General features: G+C 45.9%; 1 protein-coding gene across 1 annotated transcript; it reads left to right on the top strand.

Annotated features, from left to right (window-relative positions):
• Positions 1–810: 810 nt before the first annotated feature.
• Positions 811–13,091, top strand: ENTPD1 (ectonucleoside triphosphate diphosphohydrolase 1). The gene is made up of 11 exons (XM_054382373.1): positions 811–829; positions 4,366–4,493; positions 4,886–5,003; positions 6,411–6,561; positions 9,471–9,630; positions 9,813–9,815; positions 10,247–10,483; positions 10,962–11,222; positions 12,265–12,384; positions 12,584–12,721; positions 12,876–13,091. The coding sequence occupies exons 1-11, from the start codon at positions 811–813 to the stop codon at positions 13,080–13,082; spliced, it is 1,542 nt and encodes a 513-aa protein (XP_054238348.1). The 3' UTR covers positions 13,083–13,091.
• Positions 13,092–17,995: the final 4,904 nt, after the last annotated feature.

The following is a 17,995-nucleotide window of genomic DNA, read 5'->3' as shown; positions in this document are numbered from 1 at the left end:
GCAGCCCTGGTTGTGAGTGACATCTCCTGGCGTGCAGAGCTGCCAATGGCTTAGCATGATGTCAGCTGGAGGAGCAATTTTCCCATTTGTCTTGAGGCTCTGGAAGACACTGAGGACAATCCTGCTTCCTTGCCTTCACACAGAGCTGCCTCCCATAGCAGTGTGGTGCTTCTTGGTTTATTCACCAAGAGCAACAGGGTTTCTGCAGAAAAACTGTTGTTAGCTGGAGTAGCTGCCAATGTCATTCTCTGTTTATAGCTAACTCAGAGACAGAAAGGGTAGTAGATCTGTTTATATTCTGGGACCTGCATTAATCACTGGATGGAACCAGTGGAAGCCCCTACAAAAAACCAAAGAGACCAAAATTAGAAATGTGCTTCACCATCTGGAGAATGCTTAATGCCTGTGCAGCCAAGCAGGACTCCAGCATCAGGTGGCTCTGAGCTTTGTGGTGTGGAAGAAGAAAAGCAGTGTAACTGATATGCCAACTTTTGGCCTTATCAGATGTTTTTATCACCACTTAGAGTGGAAAGTATGGGAGAAAGAGCAGAAATTTGTTTCTGTTTGGGTCCTGGTTGGGCACGAGAGACAGAAAATTATGTGCACTTAATCTTTAGCTGAGGAAAACTGCTAGTGAAAAATGAGTCTTGGAGCATGGCAATCAGAGGTGCTAGAGGGTCAAGCACTGCCCCACTTGGTGGATATTGAGGCGTGTTTGCATGACATTCAGTGACATGAACATGGGGTGCAAAGGAGCTGGAGGAGTCTAGGGAATAAGTTAATTCTTTAGCCACTGCAAAACCTGCAATTATGGCTAAAGCTGATGGAGGTAACCAAATGTGCAGAAAAGGGAACTCCTTCATATACATTTAGGGACACATGGCAGGTGAGTTTTATTTTAACTACATTGAATTCTGTATCTGGATTTGTAATGTTGTCATTTGTTTGTTGGGCTTTTGGGGGGACTTTTAAAATAATCAAGTCTACACACTTTGAGTATTGTTTGGAAGGTTATTGCTTTGCTAGGCTATCTTCTGAATGATGCTTATCACTTTGTGCCTTTTCTTAAAACCATAGAATCATTAAGGTTGGAAAAGATCCCCATGATTGAATCCAACTGTTAACAGTGTCAAGTCCACCACTAAATGAAACAGTTCAATAAAATGCTGCTTGGTAGCGTTATAATTCACACAGATGGGTGCTCTGGTATAGGATACAGCAATGAAATTGCTTATCTACAACCTACAGAGTCCTGAAAAGTGCTTATGATAGTGAGCCAAAATTCATCCAAAACTTCATGTTCAGGAGTAATCATAGAATGAGGAAATAATCAACGAATCAGTCAGGGTTGGAAGGGACCACAAGGATCATCTAGTTCCAACCCCCCTGCCATAGGTAGGGACACCTCACACTAGATCAGGCTGGCCAGAGCCTCATCCAGCCTGGCCTTAAACACCTCCAGGGGTGGGGCCCCAACCACCTCCCTGGACAACCCACTCCAGGCTCTCACCACTCTCATGGTGAAGAACTTCTTCCTCATGTCCAGCCTGAATCTCCCCACTTCCAGCTTTATTCCTTTCCCCCTAGTCCTATCACTACCTGATATCATTTTGGTTTGAAAAGACCTCTAAGATCATTGAGACCAACTGTCAGCCTAATACCACCATGACCTTTAAAGCCATGTCCCAAAGTGCCATGTCTATACAGTTTTTGAACATCTGCAGGGATGGTGACTCCACCATCTCCCTGGGCAGCCAGTTCCAACGCATAATGTGCCTTGGAAAAAAAATGACTAATCTCAGGCTGCAGGTGGGATGAAGACAATTACAATTATGCCTCTACCTACAGACAAGGCATTTCTACCTCTGTTTATTTCTCATTACAGTGAGGAAACTGTTCCTATTTTGCTGCTAATGCTGCTACTTTGAGAGTGGCTGCTGAAAAGGTACAGCAGACAGACAATACCCATCACAACAGGAAGTCTGAATATCTGAGAATTGATGCAAAGTCACCCATCCTTTGTTCCTGTGACAGTAAACACCCAGTGAAGCTCTTAGTGGCTGCCACGAGGCAAGATCTTAGAGTGGCAATAACTATATGGATGTGCTGTGCAGCTGTCAGCAGTAGTTTCAGTTTCCAAGCATGCTAGCTTTGAATCTATACTGGGCAGTTAATTTTACATTATAGCATCTAGTTTTATTCATTTTTCTAGTTTTATAATACTTTTTGTTCAATGCACATGCTCAGTACTTTAACCTAGGCCGACTACTCTCTCCAATAAGAAGAAAAGTCTCCCAGCTGTCCTGCTCTGCTGTTTCTAACCACTTTCAGCCCTGAGTTCTGTGGGAGTTTTGAAAAAGGCTGTATAAAATGCATTTGTGTTTCCTACTGTCTGGTACGTGCACTAGACTATTTTTTTAAGCTGCATTCTTGGAGATATTGGCAAGCATGCTTGCTCTAGCAAGCACTCATAAAATGTGAGCATAACAAGCTTCCAAATTTCAGTTAGCCTCAGCAGATTTACAAATGAGCACAATGAGTGTAGAGTTCCAGCTCAGCATTAGTTTTCCAATGGACCTGCCTGCCAGATCTTCAAAACAAGTTCTCTTGGCACTTCTTAGGTTCCATTTTCTCTAGGTAGGTGGGAAGAGATTATTTGTTACAGATTTCCAGAGGTGTGTTGCTTCTTTTCACTTAGGCTAGCTTCTGAAAATAACTCTAGGTTTTGGGGTCATTTTTAAGGTTGGCTAACACTTTGTATAATAGTTCTGGGGCTTGGGACCACCTTTCATGTGAAACCAGAATGGTTAGAAGATGACCCTGTTCAGAACTTGAATACTTTTCATACTTGCTTGTGTGACCTGGGGTACCAGATGGATTTTGAGCATTGACTCAGTATCACCTGAGGGCTGCAGAATGACCTATGGAACTCCAGTTCTGGCATGTCAGTGAAGGGCAGGTTTAGTCATCTTACTTTCTTGGAGCATGAAGATAGTTGGATGTGGTTGCATGCAAGAGGTATTGTCACCCTGGATGACCCCTAATGTACTTCTAAACCTCTCCAAAAGTGTTTTTCTGTAATGAGAAGAGAAATTACTACCCTCGTGAGCGGTACGATAATCAGTGGAGCATCGGTGCAGGTAGAAATTGATTTGGGGTTGCAGAAGGAGCAGGTATGGCCCCTGGAGTGCCAAAGCTATTTATTGGTTATAAGTTGAATTTATGCCTAGATTACAAATCTGGAAAATACTTTTGCTGATACCCTTTCCAGAGCTACATGTTGTAAGATGATATTTTATTAAACAATACCAGAATTGGATTGTGAAATGAGATTCTACCATGGGATACACATAGGAGAGTCCAAAGCAGGAAACCATGAAAAACAGCATCACGCTAGCCACTAAGCTATTCAGGTATTCATATATTCAGTGTAACCATCAAAACTGAAATGCCATGTTGGTTTTGAATTATTTCCATCAGTCATAAATGGCTTTTTTTTTACAGTATTCTAAGGTATCCATGTATTTTAAGCCATAAAAATCTTAATTTGTTAGACAGAAAACACCAAATGTATCAATGACAGCTAAGGAATCAGACAGGTATATGGTCTGCAAAGTGTGTGATTTTTAACCATATTATGCCAATTCTGCAAATACAGGCTGTTCAGAATGTACTGATTTTGTGAGAAGTGGTATCAAAAATCTCCACAGATTTGTTAACTACCCTGTGGAGTGCAGATCATAGTTTCTATGTAGCATTGCCAAGGGCAGGATGGCATTGTCTGAACTGACTGCTACATACTGACATGTTAGCCTTAGCCTTCCTTACATTTCCTAAAAGCATGGCAAGCAATGATGATGTTGTTACTCGTTACAAACATTGTAAAAAATCTAAAGCACAAAGCATACTATGACAAAATGTCCCGGGATTAAAGCTTTGGGTTCAACAAAGTTAAGCAGTTGATATATTAAAAGTCTGCTCTTTGAGCTTCTCAGATGTTACTAAACCAAATGCAGAGCTGTAGAAGAAGTTGGTGCTTGCCCCATACAGGTGCTTTTGCTCTATGGTTGCTCAGTCACCTGCAAGGATCTTAAGGACAGGCAAACCATAAGTTATATCTTGAAGTCCTCTATTGTCAGCCCCTAGCACAGGACAGCCCATGGAGATATGGCACAGACCATGAGAGCAGATCTGCAGGACACCAGGGCTGAGCTCTGCCTCTACGAAGTCCTGTATGAGGACATGGAAAAGGAGATGGGAGCAGGGATGAAGAGGTGCTTCACAGGAACAGACCTGAAGGTCCTTGGGGTGTGAGGTAAGATGGGCTGCTGGGATACTAACATCCTTTTTCTGCTCTGTTCCCAGATACCAAACCAAAGATGTCCTGGACAAGAAAGATTCTACTCATCCTGGGATTCCTCTCCACTTTGGCTGTAATTGCTTTAATTGCTGTAGCAGTGACCCAAAACAAGCCCCTTCCGAAGAACATTAAGGTATTTCCAGCTGGAACACTTACAGGAAAACAAGTCAGGCTGGGGGGGTTAGGTGTTTGTAGTGCTCCAGGACTATGCTGCCCTTGCTGGGCCTGGCTAACCACTATTTCTGGCTCCGTGCATCCCAACATCTCATTTTACATCTTCATGGTAAAAACAGGTATGGCTTCACAGGGGATCATCTCCTAAGTAATCAGTCCCAATTTTGCAGCTTCTCTGCTCTTGTATCCTTTGATGCAAACTTTGCACTGAAGCACTACAGAGAAGAGCATGTTCCCACCACATCTTCCAGATAGGCTGTTCGTTTCTAGTTCCCCCCACATATGGAGGCTGGCACACACTGTGTCTGGTTTGGTGCCTCAGGTGCAGTGATGGCTCTGTTTCGCCCACAGTATGGGATTGTGCTGGATGCAGGCTCGTCCCACACTAACCTGTATGTGTACGAGTGGCCAGCAGAGAAGGAGAACGACACTGGGGTGGTGCAGCAGGTGGAGGTGTGCAAAGTTGAAGGTAAGAGGAGAAAATGAAGCTGTACAAGGGGCATGGGATGAAGAAGAGATAACGCAACCCAAGGGTGGGGGAGGAGAAACCTGGAGGAAGAGGCCAATAGTGAAAACAGTGTTACATCATCTGTGAGCTAATGCATAACCAACTGCTTCCCATGAGGGCTATATATGCCTGACAGTCCTGGGAAAAAAGCTGGATCAGTTTTTCCCTTTGGTTTTAGGATGCCTGGAAGCAAGTGCTTTTGGCAAATAACTGTGCCAAAGAATGTACTTAAAACACCTGCATACACCCTGCTGAAGTGCCAATGAATGTCAGGCAGTGAGAGGGGAAGGCTTTCAGGCCAGCATTGCTCATCTTATGCATATCATGGTTTATTTTTTGCTCTATTTAATTGCTATGTAGATAAGATTAGGAAGGCGTAAATGAAGCCAGGGATGCACATCGAATCCAGAATCATAGAACTGTAGAATCATAGAATGATCCAGGCTGGAAGAGACCTCCAAAGGTCATCTAGTCCAACCTCCCTGCAGTCAGAAGGGACACCCCCCAACTAGATCAGGCTACCCAGGGCCTCATCAAGCCTCACCTTGAATATCTCCAGGGAAGAGGCCTCAACCACTTCCCTGGGCAACCTGTTCCACTATTCCACCACCCTCATAGTGAAGAACTTCTTCCTGACAAGGAATAGAGTAAACCATTGTGGATTCCTGCACTCTGAGGGAGGAGAGGTGTTGTCAGAGCCTGGCTGGGGTCTTTTCAGGCCTGTCTGCAGCACAGGGCAGAGCCACACATTATCAAGCTGCCGTGACAGCTGCTCGGTGCTGCAGCATACCGCACCACAAGCAGCACGCTGAGCACACTGCAACCTGGGGCAAACACAGAGCAGCCTTTACTGCTGCCCATGCAGGCACTGCTCCTGGAGCAGCCCATTCACCAGGAGACACATGGCAAAGAGAGACAATGAATTTTTCTTTGAGTTATCATGAAAGAACATAGCTGCAAAACACTCATTGCTGTAGCGTGAGCATACAATACACAAACAAATGACAGCATCTTCCCCCAGAGGACCCAGCACAGTGAAGGATCAGGCATTTTCAGGCACAGATCCAGGGTACACCCAAGCTGAAGCAGAGATGAGCCTGCAGATGTTCAGGACATACTAAGCAAATGATCTGTATCGCTGCAGCCCTCATTGGTAGTTCAGCCTGCATCACACAGAGTGGATGGCAGATGCTGGGACCTGTGTCCCTGCATGCATCATGCTTAGTTGGTGCTGCAGAATTTCTGAAACTCCTCAGAAATGGGATGGCTGAGTCTGATGTTGCTGTGTGTGATAGTGATACAGTTTAATGATAGTACTCTGGGGTTATGCTTGGGGTTTGAGCAATGAAGTGTCCTTATTTCTTGTAGGCCCTGGGATCTCAGGTTACTCCCATGCCACAGAGAAGGCAGGTCCCTCTCTGGCACAGTGCCTACAACAAGCAGAAGAGGTGATTCCCTCGAAGCAGCACCAAGAGACACCTGTCTACCTCGGAGCAACTGCTGGCATGCGGCTTCTCAGGTACTGCAGGGCTTGTTCCCTCCCCCTCCAGTACTGTGCCTAAGACCACCATAGATGATCAGTAGGGACCTCCTGGGCAAAATCTTTGGAAATGCTGCCAGCTCACACTTTGTCCAGATACCTTCTTCTGCTACTGGCCTCTCTGAGCCTCAGGTCCCTCTGGGCACTTCCCCTGCTTGCCCATCAGGTCCATTTCTACTCACTCCAACCTTCCGTCATTCCCAGCACCCCCATGCAGCACAGAGACACCAGGATAGTAGTGCCCAGGCTGATGCTCAGGTGTTTCTCAGACATCCTCCAAATCAAAGGGATTCTCAGATTTCCCCCCCAGCCTTGTGTTAGACCTGGCCCAGGATTCTTGAGCCCAACCATGCTGTGACTCCCCACATAGCTGGACTCAGCCTAAGACCATCAGAACTAAAGTAACTTTATAATTATATCCTGCTTTAATTCTGTTTTGTGATTTTCATGGGGGGGTGTCCTAGGCCTCTTGCCTGACTGGGCCAGGGAGATGATCTTATGTATATATCACCTGGGGATACCAGAGGGCTTGGATTTCTTCTGTAATGGTCATAGCAAATAGTGAGAGGCACCAGAGCACATGCTCCAGGAAAACACAAGATCTCTGGTTTCTGCTCCAGGTACCAGAGTCAGCTGCAGGTAGCAGCTGTGCTGTTAAGGTGTGACAGAGAGGGCCATGGCCAGTTAGAGCTGGATGTACCCCTATGAATGACTATTCCATTACAATTAATGGTAAGTGGTTGTTGATGGCTTCAGACAGGCAAGGAAGGAGGGGTGGAGGTGCTGCCCCCTATGCTGGGAAATGGATAGAGTGTGAAGAAGTATCCCTGAAGAATGCCATGAACAGGTCGAAAGCTTATGGATAAGAATTAAAGACAAAGGCAGAAAAGGGAACCTTGTGTTCAGTGTTTACTACAGGCCACCTGATCAAAGGGAGCCCACTGATGAAGCCTTCCTACTCCAGCTAGAGCAGGCTTCATGCTTGCAGGTTCTTGTCCTGCTGGGGGACTTTAACTACCCTGACATCTGCTAGAAAAATAGCATGGCAAGCTGTAGGCAACCAAGGAGACTCCTGTGGTGCCTCAATGAGAACTTTCTGAGACAGATCTTAGACAGCCCTACCCAAAGGAATGCAGTATTGGACCTGATTGTCACAAATGCAAATGAGAATGGAGAGCTGGTGTCAACAGACAAGAAGGTTGAGGTACTCAACTTTTTTGCCCCAGTCTTTACTGGAGATATTGTTCCATCCCCCTTCTGAGTTGCTGGACCACTAGATGCAGACCAACTGTAAGGGAAGATCAAATTCAGGACCACCTCAGGAACCTCAATTTACATAAATCTATGGAACCTGATGAGATGCATCCCAGAGTTCTGAAGGTATTGGCTCACGTAGTTGCAAAGCCACTCTCCATGATATTTGAAAAGTCCTGGCAGTCAGAAGAAGTCCCTGGAGACTGGAAGAAGGGAAACATTGCACCCTGTCAGCCTCACCTCTGTGCCTGGGAGGATCATGGAACAGATCCTCCTGGAAGCTATAATGGAACACACGGAGAACAGGGAGGTGAATCAAGACAGCCAGCATGGCTTCATCAAGTCCTGCCCAACCAGCCTAATGGCTTGCTGCGATGGTATAACTTTATCAGTGAACAAAGGAAGACCAACAGATGTCATAAGTGTGGACAGCTTTTTACACAGTGCCCCACAACATCCTTTTCTCTAAGTTGGAGAGATATGGATTGGATAGGTGGACTGTCCAGTGGATGAGGAATTGAACAGATGATCACACACAAAGGCTGGCAGTCAATGGCTCAATGTCCAAATGGAGACTGATGACAGGTGGTGTCCCCAAGTGTCTGTACTGGGACTAGTGCTGTTCAGCAGCTTCATCAATGATATAGACAGTGAGATTGAGTGCATGCTCAGCAGATTTGCAGATGATACCAAAGTGAGTGGTGTGGTTGACAAGACTGAAGGACAAGATGCCATCCAGAGGGACCTGGGCAGGCTGGAGAGGTGAGCTGAGGAGAATCTCATGAGGTTCAATAAGGCAAAGTGCAAGGTCCTGCACCTAGGTCAGGGCAATCCTCAATATCAATCCAGGTTGGGGGATAATGAAATTGAGAACTGCAGAAAAGGACTTGAGGGTGCTGGTGGACGAGCAGCTGGACATGACCCAACAATGTGCACTTGCAGTCCAAAAGACAAATTGCATCCTGGGCTACATCAAAAGAAGCAAGGCCAGCAGGTTGAGAGAGGTGATTCTGCCACTCTGCTCTGCTCTGGTGAGACCTCTGTGTGTGTCCAGCTCTGAGGTCCCCAACATAAGAGAGACATGGATCTGATCGAGCAGGTCCAGAGGAGAGCCACAAAGATGATCAGAGGGCTGGAGCACCTCTGCTATAAAGACAGGCTGGAAGAGCTGGGCCTGTTCAGCCTGGAGAGGAGAAGGCTCTAGGAAGACCTTATAGTTACATTTCAATATCTGAAGGGGACCTACAGGAAGGCCAGGGAAGGACTGTTTAAAAGGGCTTGTAGCAAAAGGAGAAGAGGCAGTGGTTTTAAATTGGAGCAGGGTAGATTTAGGTTGGACATGAGGATGAAGTTCTTTACAGTGAGAGCGGTAAAATACTGCAACAGGTTGCCCAGGGATGTGGTTGAGGCCCCATCCCTGGAGACATTCAAGATCAGACTCATTGTGGCCCTGGGCAACCTGATCTAGCTGGAGGTGTCCCTGCTCACTGCAGGGAAGTTGGGGAAGATGACCTTTGAGGGTCCCTTCCAGCCCAATGCAATCTGTGAATCTATGAATTAATGTTTGGTGGGGACTTGTGGCCTGCAGAGAGCTGTCAGCCAGAGTCACTTCACCCTTTCTTCCATTCATCCAGCTTGGAGAATAAAAGTGCAGCTGACAAAGTCTTGTCCTCAGTAGAGAAGACGCTACGCTCAGCTCCCTTCAACTTCCAGGGTGCCAGAATCATCACTGGTCAGGAAGAAGGAGCCTATGGATGGATCACCATTAACTATCTGCTGGGTAATTTCAAGCAGGTACTGTATCAAAGGCAAGTCCCTATTTGAATCATCAGCTTGCAGTGCTTTGCAAATTGTGCCTTGCAGGAGGGTGTCATAGGCACTGTCCTCCCTTGTAAGCCATTTACCAGAGATCAGGAGACTGCACATCTTGCCTCAGCAATTACTGCTGAGTACATCCTGATACCACTATGTATCAGGATGTACCTCTGTATTCAGACTTAAAGCATTGAAATAAAACTTTGCTTGAACTAAAACATTTCTGTGCCTGGAAAGTTCGACAATGACTCTTTACTGTTGAGTTTATAAATCATCTGGGAGCTGAAACAGTAAATTGTGTGGGCTTTTTATCATAATGATTGTCTTAGATTTCATATTCTTAGTCTTCCTGCAAACACTCAGACATTATCCATCTTCTACTTTTCCAAGCCTGCATCTTTCTTGTGGCTTGTTCCAATTTCCATATTGTGCACTTCTCTAGGTCTGCCTTTTCTGCGTTCTGTGCTCCTGCTTCTCTCCTCATAGGCCTTTCTCTTTTTTTTTTTTGTTCCCAAATAAACCTTCTCCACACCTGACGTACCTGGTTTACTTCTTCTTTTTTTTTTTTCTTTCTTTTTTTTTTTCCTTCAAAAAGTCTGGCTGGACAAAATTTCTGCTTTCTCTGAAATCTCTAAGTGAGACTTCAGGAGCACTAGACCTTGGAGGAGCCTCAACACAAATTACCTTTGTACCAAATGAACTTTCTCACGAGTCCCCAGAGAACCTGCTCTATTTCCGTCTCTATGGCAAGGATTACCAAGTATACACACACAGCTTTCTCTGCTATGGGAAGGACCAAGCTCTGCAACAGAAACTGGCCAGGGACCTACAGGCAAGTAGAGATCCTGGAGCCTTCCGGCTTTGACATACTGGTGCTGTAAAAGTTTATGTGTCCCAGATAAATGCCCCATCCATTAGTCTGGACTTGGGAAATGTCATTATCTTCCATAAAGACTGGGCAGATGGCCAAAGAGATGACAGCCAGCATTTTCAAAAGTACTACCAATCTGAGGTGCTTTGATTCTTGGACCTGGGGTAGGAGGTGTACTGTGCTGAACTGGAGTACTCAGGGGAGGTGATGTCTCACCAGCCCTGACAATCCCAAATCAACAGCAGCTGCACAAAGCGCAGATGAAAGTAATTTGCCCAGGATCCTACTGGGAGCCTGTGGCAGTACACACATCTCCCTAATCACAGCCAGTGGTGTGATGTACTGTGTCAAGTGCCCTTTGGCTACCCTTCCCTGTGGCTATTTCCTAGGGTGTTACTGTAGAGTGAAGTGTAACATCTTGGGTTGAATTTGCTTGCAGACCACGGAGAACAGCACCCTCTTTGATCCATGCTTTCACGAAGGCTATCAGAGGACTATAAATCTAAGTGACCTCTTCAAGAACCCCTGTACATCAGACAAGAAAAAGCAATTCCCTTTCAGCCAGCTGTTCATACAGGGAGAGGGGGATTATCAAAAGTGCCGGAGAAACATCCAGAAACTCTTTAACAAAACCAATTGTCCTCACTCCAGTTGCTCCTTCAATGGGATATACCTACCTCCATTACAAGGGGATTTTGGGGTAAGTCTTCACATTCTTCAACCCTCTGTAACCCAGAATATCACAACAGTAGAAACTCAAGAGTAATACCAGAGTGCATTCTCCATTGCTGGGTCAGGAAATCATTTACAAGAAGACTTTTTGACCATGTATCTAAAAGAGTAGTGCTGCACTTGCTGTGAAGACAGCACTTGTTATAGCTACTTGCCTACCAGTACTGCACTCTTCCCATTCTAACCCGGCTCCTGTAGACATCTCCTTGGGGTGCTCCATTTACTGATTCATTTTTCAAGGAATCCTTCCTGGAGGCCAGCACCAGAGGCAGGAGAGCCTGCTGCAGGCCATGCATGACACACAGCTCCTGCAATCCTTGTCTCCTAAGGTCAGTGGTTATGCCAGATTTGAAATTCATCCAGGACTGTGTAAGCACCACTGACACCAGCTCACCTGTCCCCTTCCCGTATGTGATAAGGAGAGAGTGCATATTCTGAACACACATCATGTGTGACAGCACACAGAACATCAGTCCTAGAGCTGCAAGATTTCAGTGTGAGGTTTTCTGTGGGAACTCTTAGTACTCCCTTGCCCTGTTCATAAACTGTCCCCAACCTATCAGCTATTGCCCATGGTCAGAGATGGGTTTTCTGGACTTTAGATTATATGTTGGGGCTGTGTACAGTCCTTTCAGACCATCACCTCTGCTGTTTGTGGTGATACTGACTGCACACTCATCTCAATTCAGTTGCTAAAATAGGATTAACAAACAGCATTCACCATGTGCCACCGGCACCATTGCATAGAGCAGAGAGATTTATGAAGTACTTCAGGATACTGCAGCCAGTGAAATTCCTACCTCCACTTTGCTTTTGGGGTCCTTAGCTCTCATCAGCTCTGAGGGATGTGCATCAAAATTCATCACTCTTGAAAATATGCCTACTTTTGTATGAGAGATGTTGCTTCTTATATTTCTCTATCTGCAATTAAAACCATTTTCTTTTGTAGGATTTCTACTTTCTGCTCATTTCTGAGGCCTAGGCAGGTTAAAATATTCTTTGTCCTTCAGGCTTTTTCTGCTTTCTACTTTGTGATGAATTTTTTGAACCTGACCAGTGAACAAAGCCCCATTGCCCTGGACAAAGTGGCCAGCACCATTGAGAGCTTCTGTGCTCGGCCTTGGAATGAGGTGAGCAGTGCTTGGGGCATTGGGTTGGGGCTTCAGGGTGGCAAAAGCTGCTGATGTTTTCCTGTAGGATAAATAGCTGGGGGTAACTTCCAAAGCAAGATGGGGAAGATCCCCCCAGCACTTGCAGTGGACTCTCAGGCACAAGGTGGAGCAGTGAGAAGCTGTTTTTAATAGCTTTGGTGACTTTCTTGTTCTCTAGGTGAAGACAGTGTATCACCATGTAAAAGAAAAGTACCTGAGTGAGTACTGCTTCTCTGGAGCCTACATCCTCTCTCTCCTGGAAAATGGCTACAAATTCACTGAAAAGAATTGGCAAACCATCCACTTCCTTGGAAAGGTGTGTTTCATGGCAGGGAGGGCTCTACCCCAGCAGCTAACTGCAACCTCCGCTGCACAGCCAGGCCTCTTTTCCCCAGAGTGTCACTGCTCCAGCAATGCTGCAAGCAGCCCTTGCACCTGCCTGCACTGATTCTGCTGCTCTCCCATTTCAGATTGGTGGCAGCGATGCAGGCTGGACTCTGGGCTACATGCTGAACCTGACCAACATGATCCCTGCAGAGGAGCCTGCTGAGCCCCCTCTTTCCCATGGCAGCTACGTGGGGCTGATGGTGCTGTGCTCCCTCGTGCTGGTGTCTATGCTCCTGTTCGCCTGGCTTCTCTTCCACAAGCCCAAGTGCCTGCAGAAGGGGATTGTTTAGGAAGAGCCTTGGGAGGAGAGGGGCCATGGCAGTCTGGCTGCTTAAGGCTAGGAGACCCCAGCAGAGCAGGCTGTACTGCAGAGCCTCTCTCACGGAAGCTACTGACTGTGTACAACAAGGGCATTCGTTTCTTCTGACTCATACTTGCACTGACAGACATTGGGACATCAGGACTGCCACCTCTCTCTACCAAGGACAGTCAAGCAGGTGTCCCCTGTTTGAATAATGGATCATACTTTCATTCAGTGACACTTTGCTGCTTATTGGTTTTTTGCCTTGTGCACAAGAGATGTGCATGAAAAGTGGCAGCAATCTTTGGGAGCCAGTGCTCCTGCAAGGGTAATCTCAGGGTCACACATCCCACAGAGCTTTTGGGAACAATCACAGAGAGCTCCTGCACCTTCTTAGATGAAGCTCATCCTGAGAGCCCTTCCTGCACCAGCACACCTGCACTTGCCTCCCCCTGCCCTGAGCCCTTGCAGTCCTACAGCTGGATATGGCCACCTGCACCTGGCTGACCTCCCATATGCCACTCCAGAAAAAGAAAGGGATGAGGATGAAGAAACTGAACGTGCTGGTGGCCATCAGCCCTTAGCTGGGCACTAGTGGCTGTCTGCTCCATTTGCAGGTGGCAAGAATCCTCTTCCCCATGTCTTCCTGATGTTGTTGCTGGACCAAAGCTGGCTCACTGTTATACTGAGCCATTCCCGAGTCCCTAAGGTACATCAAGACACAAGTTCCCAGCCAGGCCTTGCTGATTTTTGTAGGAACAACTCATACTGAGTGAGGATCTTTGACCAGTACAGAGTGCTTATGCCTACAAGGACACTGGTGTGATCAGCACACCTACAGGTATACACCCACTAAAGTAATCTAGTGTCACTGTGGTGACCATACAGTGGCCTCTAATCTAGGGAAAATGTTTATTAGGTCATGTTCCTTTACAAATAGACAGCTGGCAGCAGTTAACCAACATCAGCATGCACAGACTGAATCACTCTTTCCACCAGTAAAATTAGTGAAAATTTACCTTGCCTTCCCTCATGGCTTAGGCTTATCCCATGCCCATAAGCACTGAGGCTTGTGAGTGCACATACTGCAGCCCATGTTCTAGGACACAACTGGGGCAATGCCACTGATCAAGTTTATGAATCACTTCCTTCCATTTTCCATTCCTCGGTCAAAAAAAAAAAAAAAAGGAAAGGTAAGTCAGAAATTCATTTTTATAAAAACACTTGCAAACCACTGGTGCCTGTTTACCTCCCATGAAATCTCAGAAATCTCTTCTCCTAATAACCTGGAGCTGCTGGAGGCCAAATGAAAGTAGATACTGTAGAGAGAAAGGCAAACAAACAAACACTTGCACCTGTTTCCCCAAGCAAAGCTGTAAAAAGTGTGGAGGGGATCAGGATGTGCAACACCAATAAAGCCTTCTTTAGGCAAGCACAGACACAGAGCTCAGGGTCTTTATGCAGTCCCAGACTATGCCTCCACACAGTTCAGGCTGGAAATTATCCCCCAGTTATTTCATGCTTTTAAGTAGGATCTGTAACATATTGAAGGACCTAAAGGTAAGGGAAAAATCTATCCTGTCTTGTAGCAAGATCCTTGGGCAGTTCATTGTTCTTCCAAAAATCTATGTCTATTTTTTGCTCTGAATCAGCTGGCTTCAGTTTCTGTTGGATCTTGTTCTGCCTGTTTCAGAAAGACCAAGTAACTCTCTGCTATCAAAATCCCTCTTTCCCTTTTGGTGCTTGCAGGTCATCACTGTATCATATTAAATAGATTGATTTTCAATCTGTAAAGAGCTCCATGCTGACCTCACTTGTAGCTCTTGACTCCACTTCCTTGAAAATTTTTACAGCCTTCTGAAATTTGGACACCAAAGTTTTCAGGAACAAGTGGTAGTAGAGTCATTAATAGTGTATATAGAAGTAACACCCTCTGGGTTTGATCTGTTCTCTGTGTTCCTTGTTCACGTATCTCAGGACCAGGTCTGCTCACACATGAAAACGTTCTGAGACTATTTTGTCCAGTTGGACCACTGCAACTTAGCCTTTGTTTTTTTCCAGAACGGCTGCGGTCTCACACCATACATCATTGTCTCTTAACATGAGCTGCTTTGCCTTCTCTGTGGCTCCACTGAAACATGTAGTATTCAAAGAATATTCCCCCAGGCAAGTGATGGAGATCAACCTGCAAATGACACTCCCCCACACTATTTGGCCACTGACCTTTTTTTTTTTTTTCCATCTGCAAATACATTGAGATACTGAAATTCATCTGGAGTTGGAGTATTCCATCTGTTGTTTTCATCAAAGATAGGTAGATGAGAGATTAAGAGGAGTTTTTGCTCATGGCTGGAAGGCATGCAGGAGAGGAGCATATGATCAGAGCTGTTTCTGCTCCCTAGTCAGTCGTGCTTCAACACAGTCACCTTCTTTGCATATGGAGTCTTTGTAGCAGAGCAGGTGCCCTGGGGAAGCATCCTTCTTCCCCATGAACAGTGTGGAAACTTGCAAAATCATAATTCCTCTCCTGAGATCTCCTCATGGATCTGGTAGCTTTTTAGTAGTATCTGTGATGCTGGAACTGGCAGCTACATTGGGATGTTTCAGAAATTGATGCAGAAACTTGATGTAGAAGCTGGTGTGGAGAGAAAGCTTGTGTCAGACTGCTTTTCTGGTCACTGCTAAGGATTTAGGCCAAAGAAAAAGGTCAAATACAGAACCTGAAGAAGAGCCTTAGAATGTTTTGTATCTTTATTGCAAGTTCCATAGTATTAATATTGATAGCTCTTGATTCTGGAGTCAAGTGACCAGCTGGTATCTTTACTTACTCTCTCCTGCCATCCTTCTCTTGGTTTTTGCTTTGGATTTTGTTATTTTTAAAGCTGCAAATGTAACCTGAGTGCAACCTAAAGGCCCCAAACTAAGATAAGTACAAAATGTTACGATATTTTTAAACCTCATGACCACATTTGTAAGTCGAATCTCTCCAGAACTCGAATTTCAAAGGTGATACCAGATGTGCCATTTAAAAACCACTTGAGCTAGCTGAGGCTCTAGGAACTAGCTGACTGAAGGATTCCTTATAGACTGAGACCCTTGCATATCATTGGCTGTACTTGAACCTTCCCAGAAAAGTACATGATTTTTTTTTTCATCTCCTTTCTCCTGCTATTGCAGGATTTTATCCATGGAGGCTACTCAAAATCCTTGGTTAAGGAGTTTACATTTAATGAGCATTCGTTTCTTTGCTACCATGTTGCATCTGACCCAGCTGTATTCAGCTCAAATGTGTGTTCCAGAACCACCCAATGAAGAACATTAACAGTAGTAGGCAGAACTTCCACATATGCCAGAAATAATGTGGTGTCACTTCTCTTGTTAATGCCTCACCGATAATTATCTGTGCCTTATTTCTAATGTGATAGCTTTTGGCTTTAATTTCCAGCCACTGGCTTCTGGACAGTTTTGCTCTTCTGGTTTAAAGCATCTTTTAACACTACCTGTCCTTGTCTTGCAAATATTTATTCACTGATTAGCTCTGCTGAGCTGCTGAAACTCCAGACCTTGGGGTCTCCTAGTTTTCCACAGGAAACCCTGAAACACACTGCAACAAAGTGGGATGACTCTCTCTGGTTTAGGTTCAAATGCTGAGTGGTTCCTTTTTGGGAAGGTTCCTTGCAGGAGGATTTGATAGCTTTGCAGGTTGTGGAAGCAGTCTGGTCTCTCTGGGACTGATGACTTCCACATGCTCTCATGTTCACCCAAGGGTCAGGTCTGAGGCAAAACTATCAGTGAGGCTGAGATCCTTGGGGATCAGTAGAGAAAGCCTGGATGTCTGCAGCATGCTCACCTTTTGCAGAAAACAGTCCACACCACAGGCTCTACGCACCTCTGGTGCTTTTCCCCAACACAGACAGCTCTCCTCTGCATGGGCTACAGCTGATTTCTCTGGCCCTACAGCAAAGCATGACAGAACCTTCATCTGAAAGAAAGCTCTCAGAAGTGGGACCATCACCACCTTTGCAGTGAGAGGCTGATTTGCAGCGTTGGTTCCGGCCAGGGCTCCCCAGCTTCTCCATGAGCAGCTCTCAGCTAGACGCATACCCCTTCCTCATCTGTCCCAATTTTTCCCATGCTCTGTGTGCCAGGTAGGACATGCAGGCTCTGTGGGGCTGCTGGCTGTGTCAGCCTGTTAGAAGGGTCTGAGAGGGGACATGCAGAGGACAGCAGTCCCTTGCCACCAGGATAATGCACTTTCTTTTTGTGGCTCAGCCCTGATGAAATGGATCTTTGTTCTGTTGCACAAATCTCTGTATCCTTATCACAATAAAGACTTCCAAACTGATGCCAGAAAAGTTTCTATGCTGTTTTCCGTATGATGAGAACTTGCCAACAGTGGAATGGAGCTTCTGGCACTAAACACGGAAAAGTCCCAAGCTAGGACTTCCTCTCTTGCCAGTTCCCTGCTGTTATTCTGTGTTGGATGTGAAGTTCCCAGTGGATAGGAAGCATCCCCTTCTGGCAAGGAAAGGTACTGTGGTCCTTCCCAGGCTTTGGGCACCTCACAGGGATGGCCTCACTCCTGGGAAAGCTGCTAGTGCCAAACCTCATCTTTCCTTGCTTTAGCTTCACCCTGACCTCACCAAAGCAGCTTGTTCTCCCCCACCACATGCCAGAGAGCTGCAGTCCTCTGTCCTTGTTTTTCCTCTTCCTCCCCCAGGCAAGCATCACTGGCATATACTGGCACTGCAATGCCCTCAAAACAGGTGAAGGCCAGGGGACCTGTGCCCCACATTCACAATGCCACGTGTCTCTATGCAGCCACCACTGTAGCTCCACTAAGACAAACATGCTTGTCACAGTCCATCATTTTTCTTTCAGCAAACACTTTCCCCATTTTTC

The sequence above is a fragment of the Indicator indicator genome, chromosome 7, assembly GCF_027791375.1.
Source record: "Indicator indicator isolate 239-I01 chromosome 7, UM_Iind_1.1, whole genome shotgun sequence".
NCBI classification, from domain to species: domain Eukaryota; kingdom Metazoa; phylum Chordata; class Aves; order Piciformes; family Indicatoridae; genus Indicator; species Indicator indicator.
The sequence above is the reverse complement of the archived record's forward strand: the minus strand, read 5'-3'. Positions and strand labels throughout refer to the sequence as shown.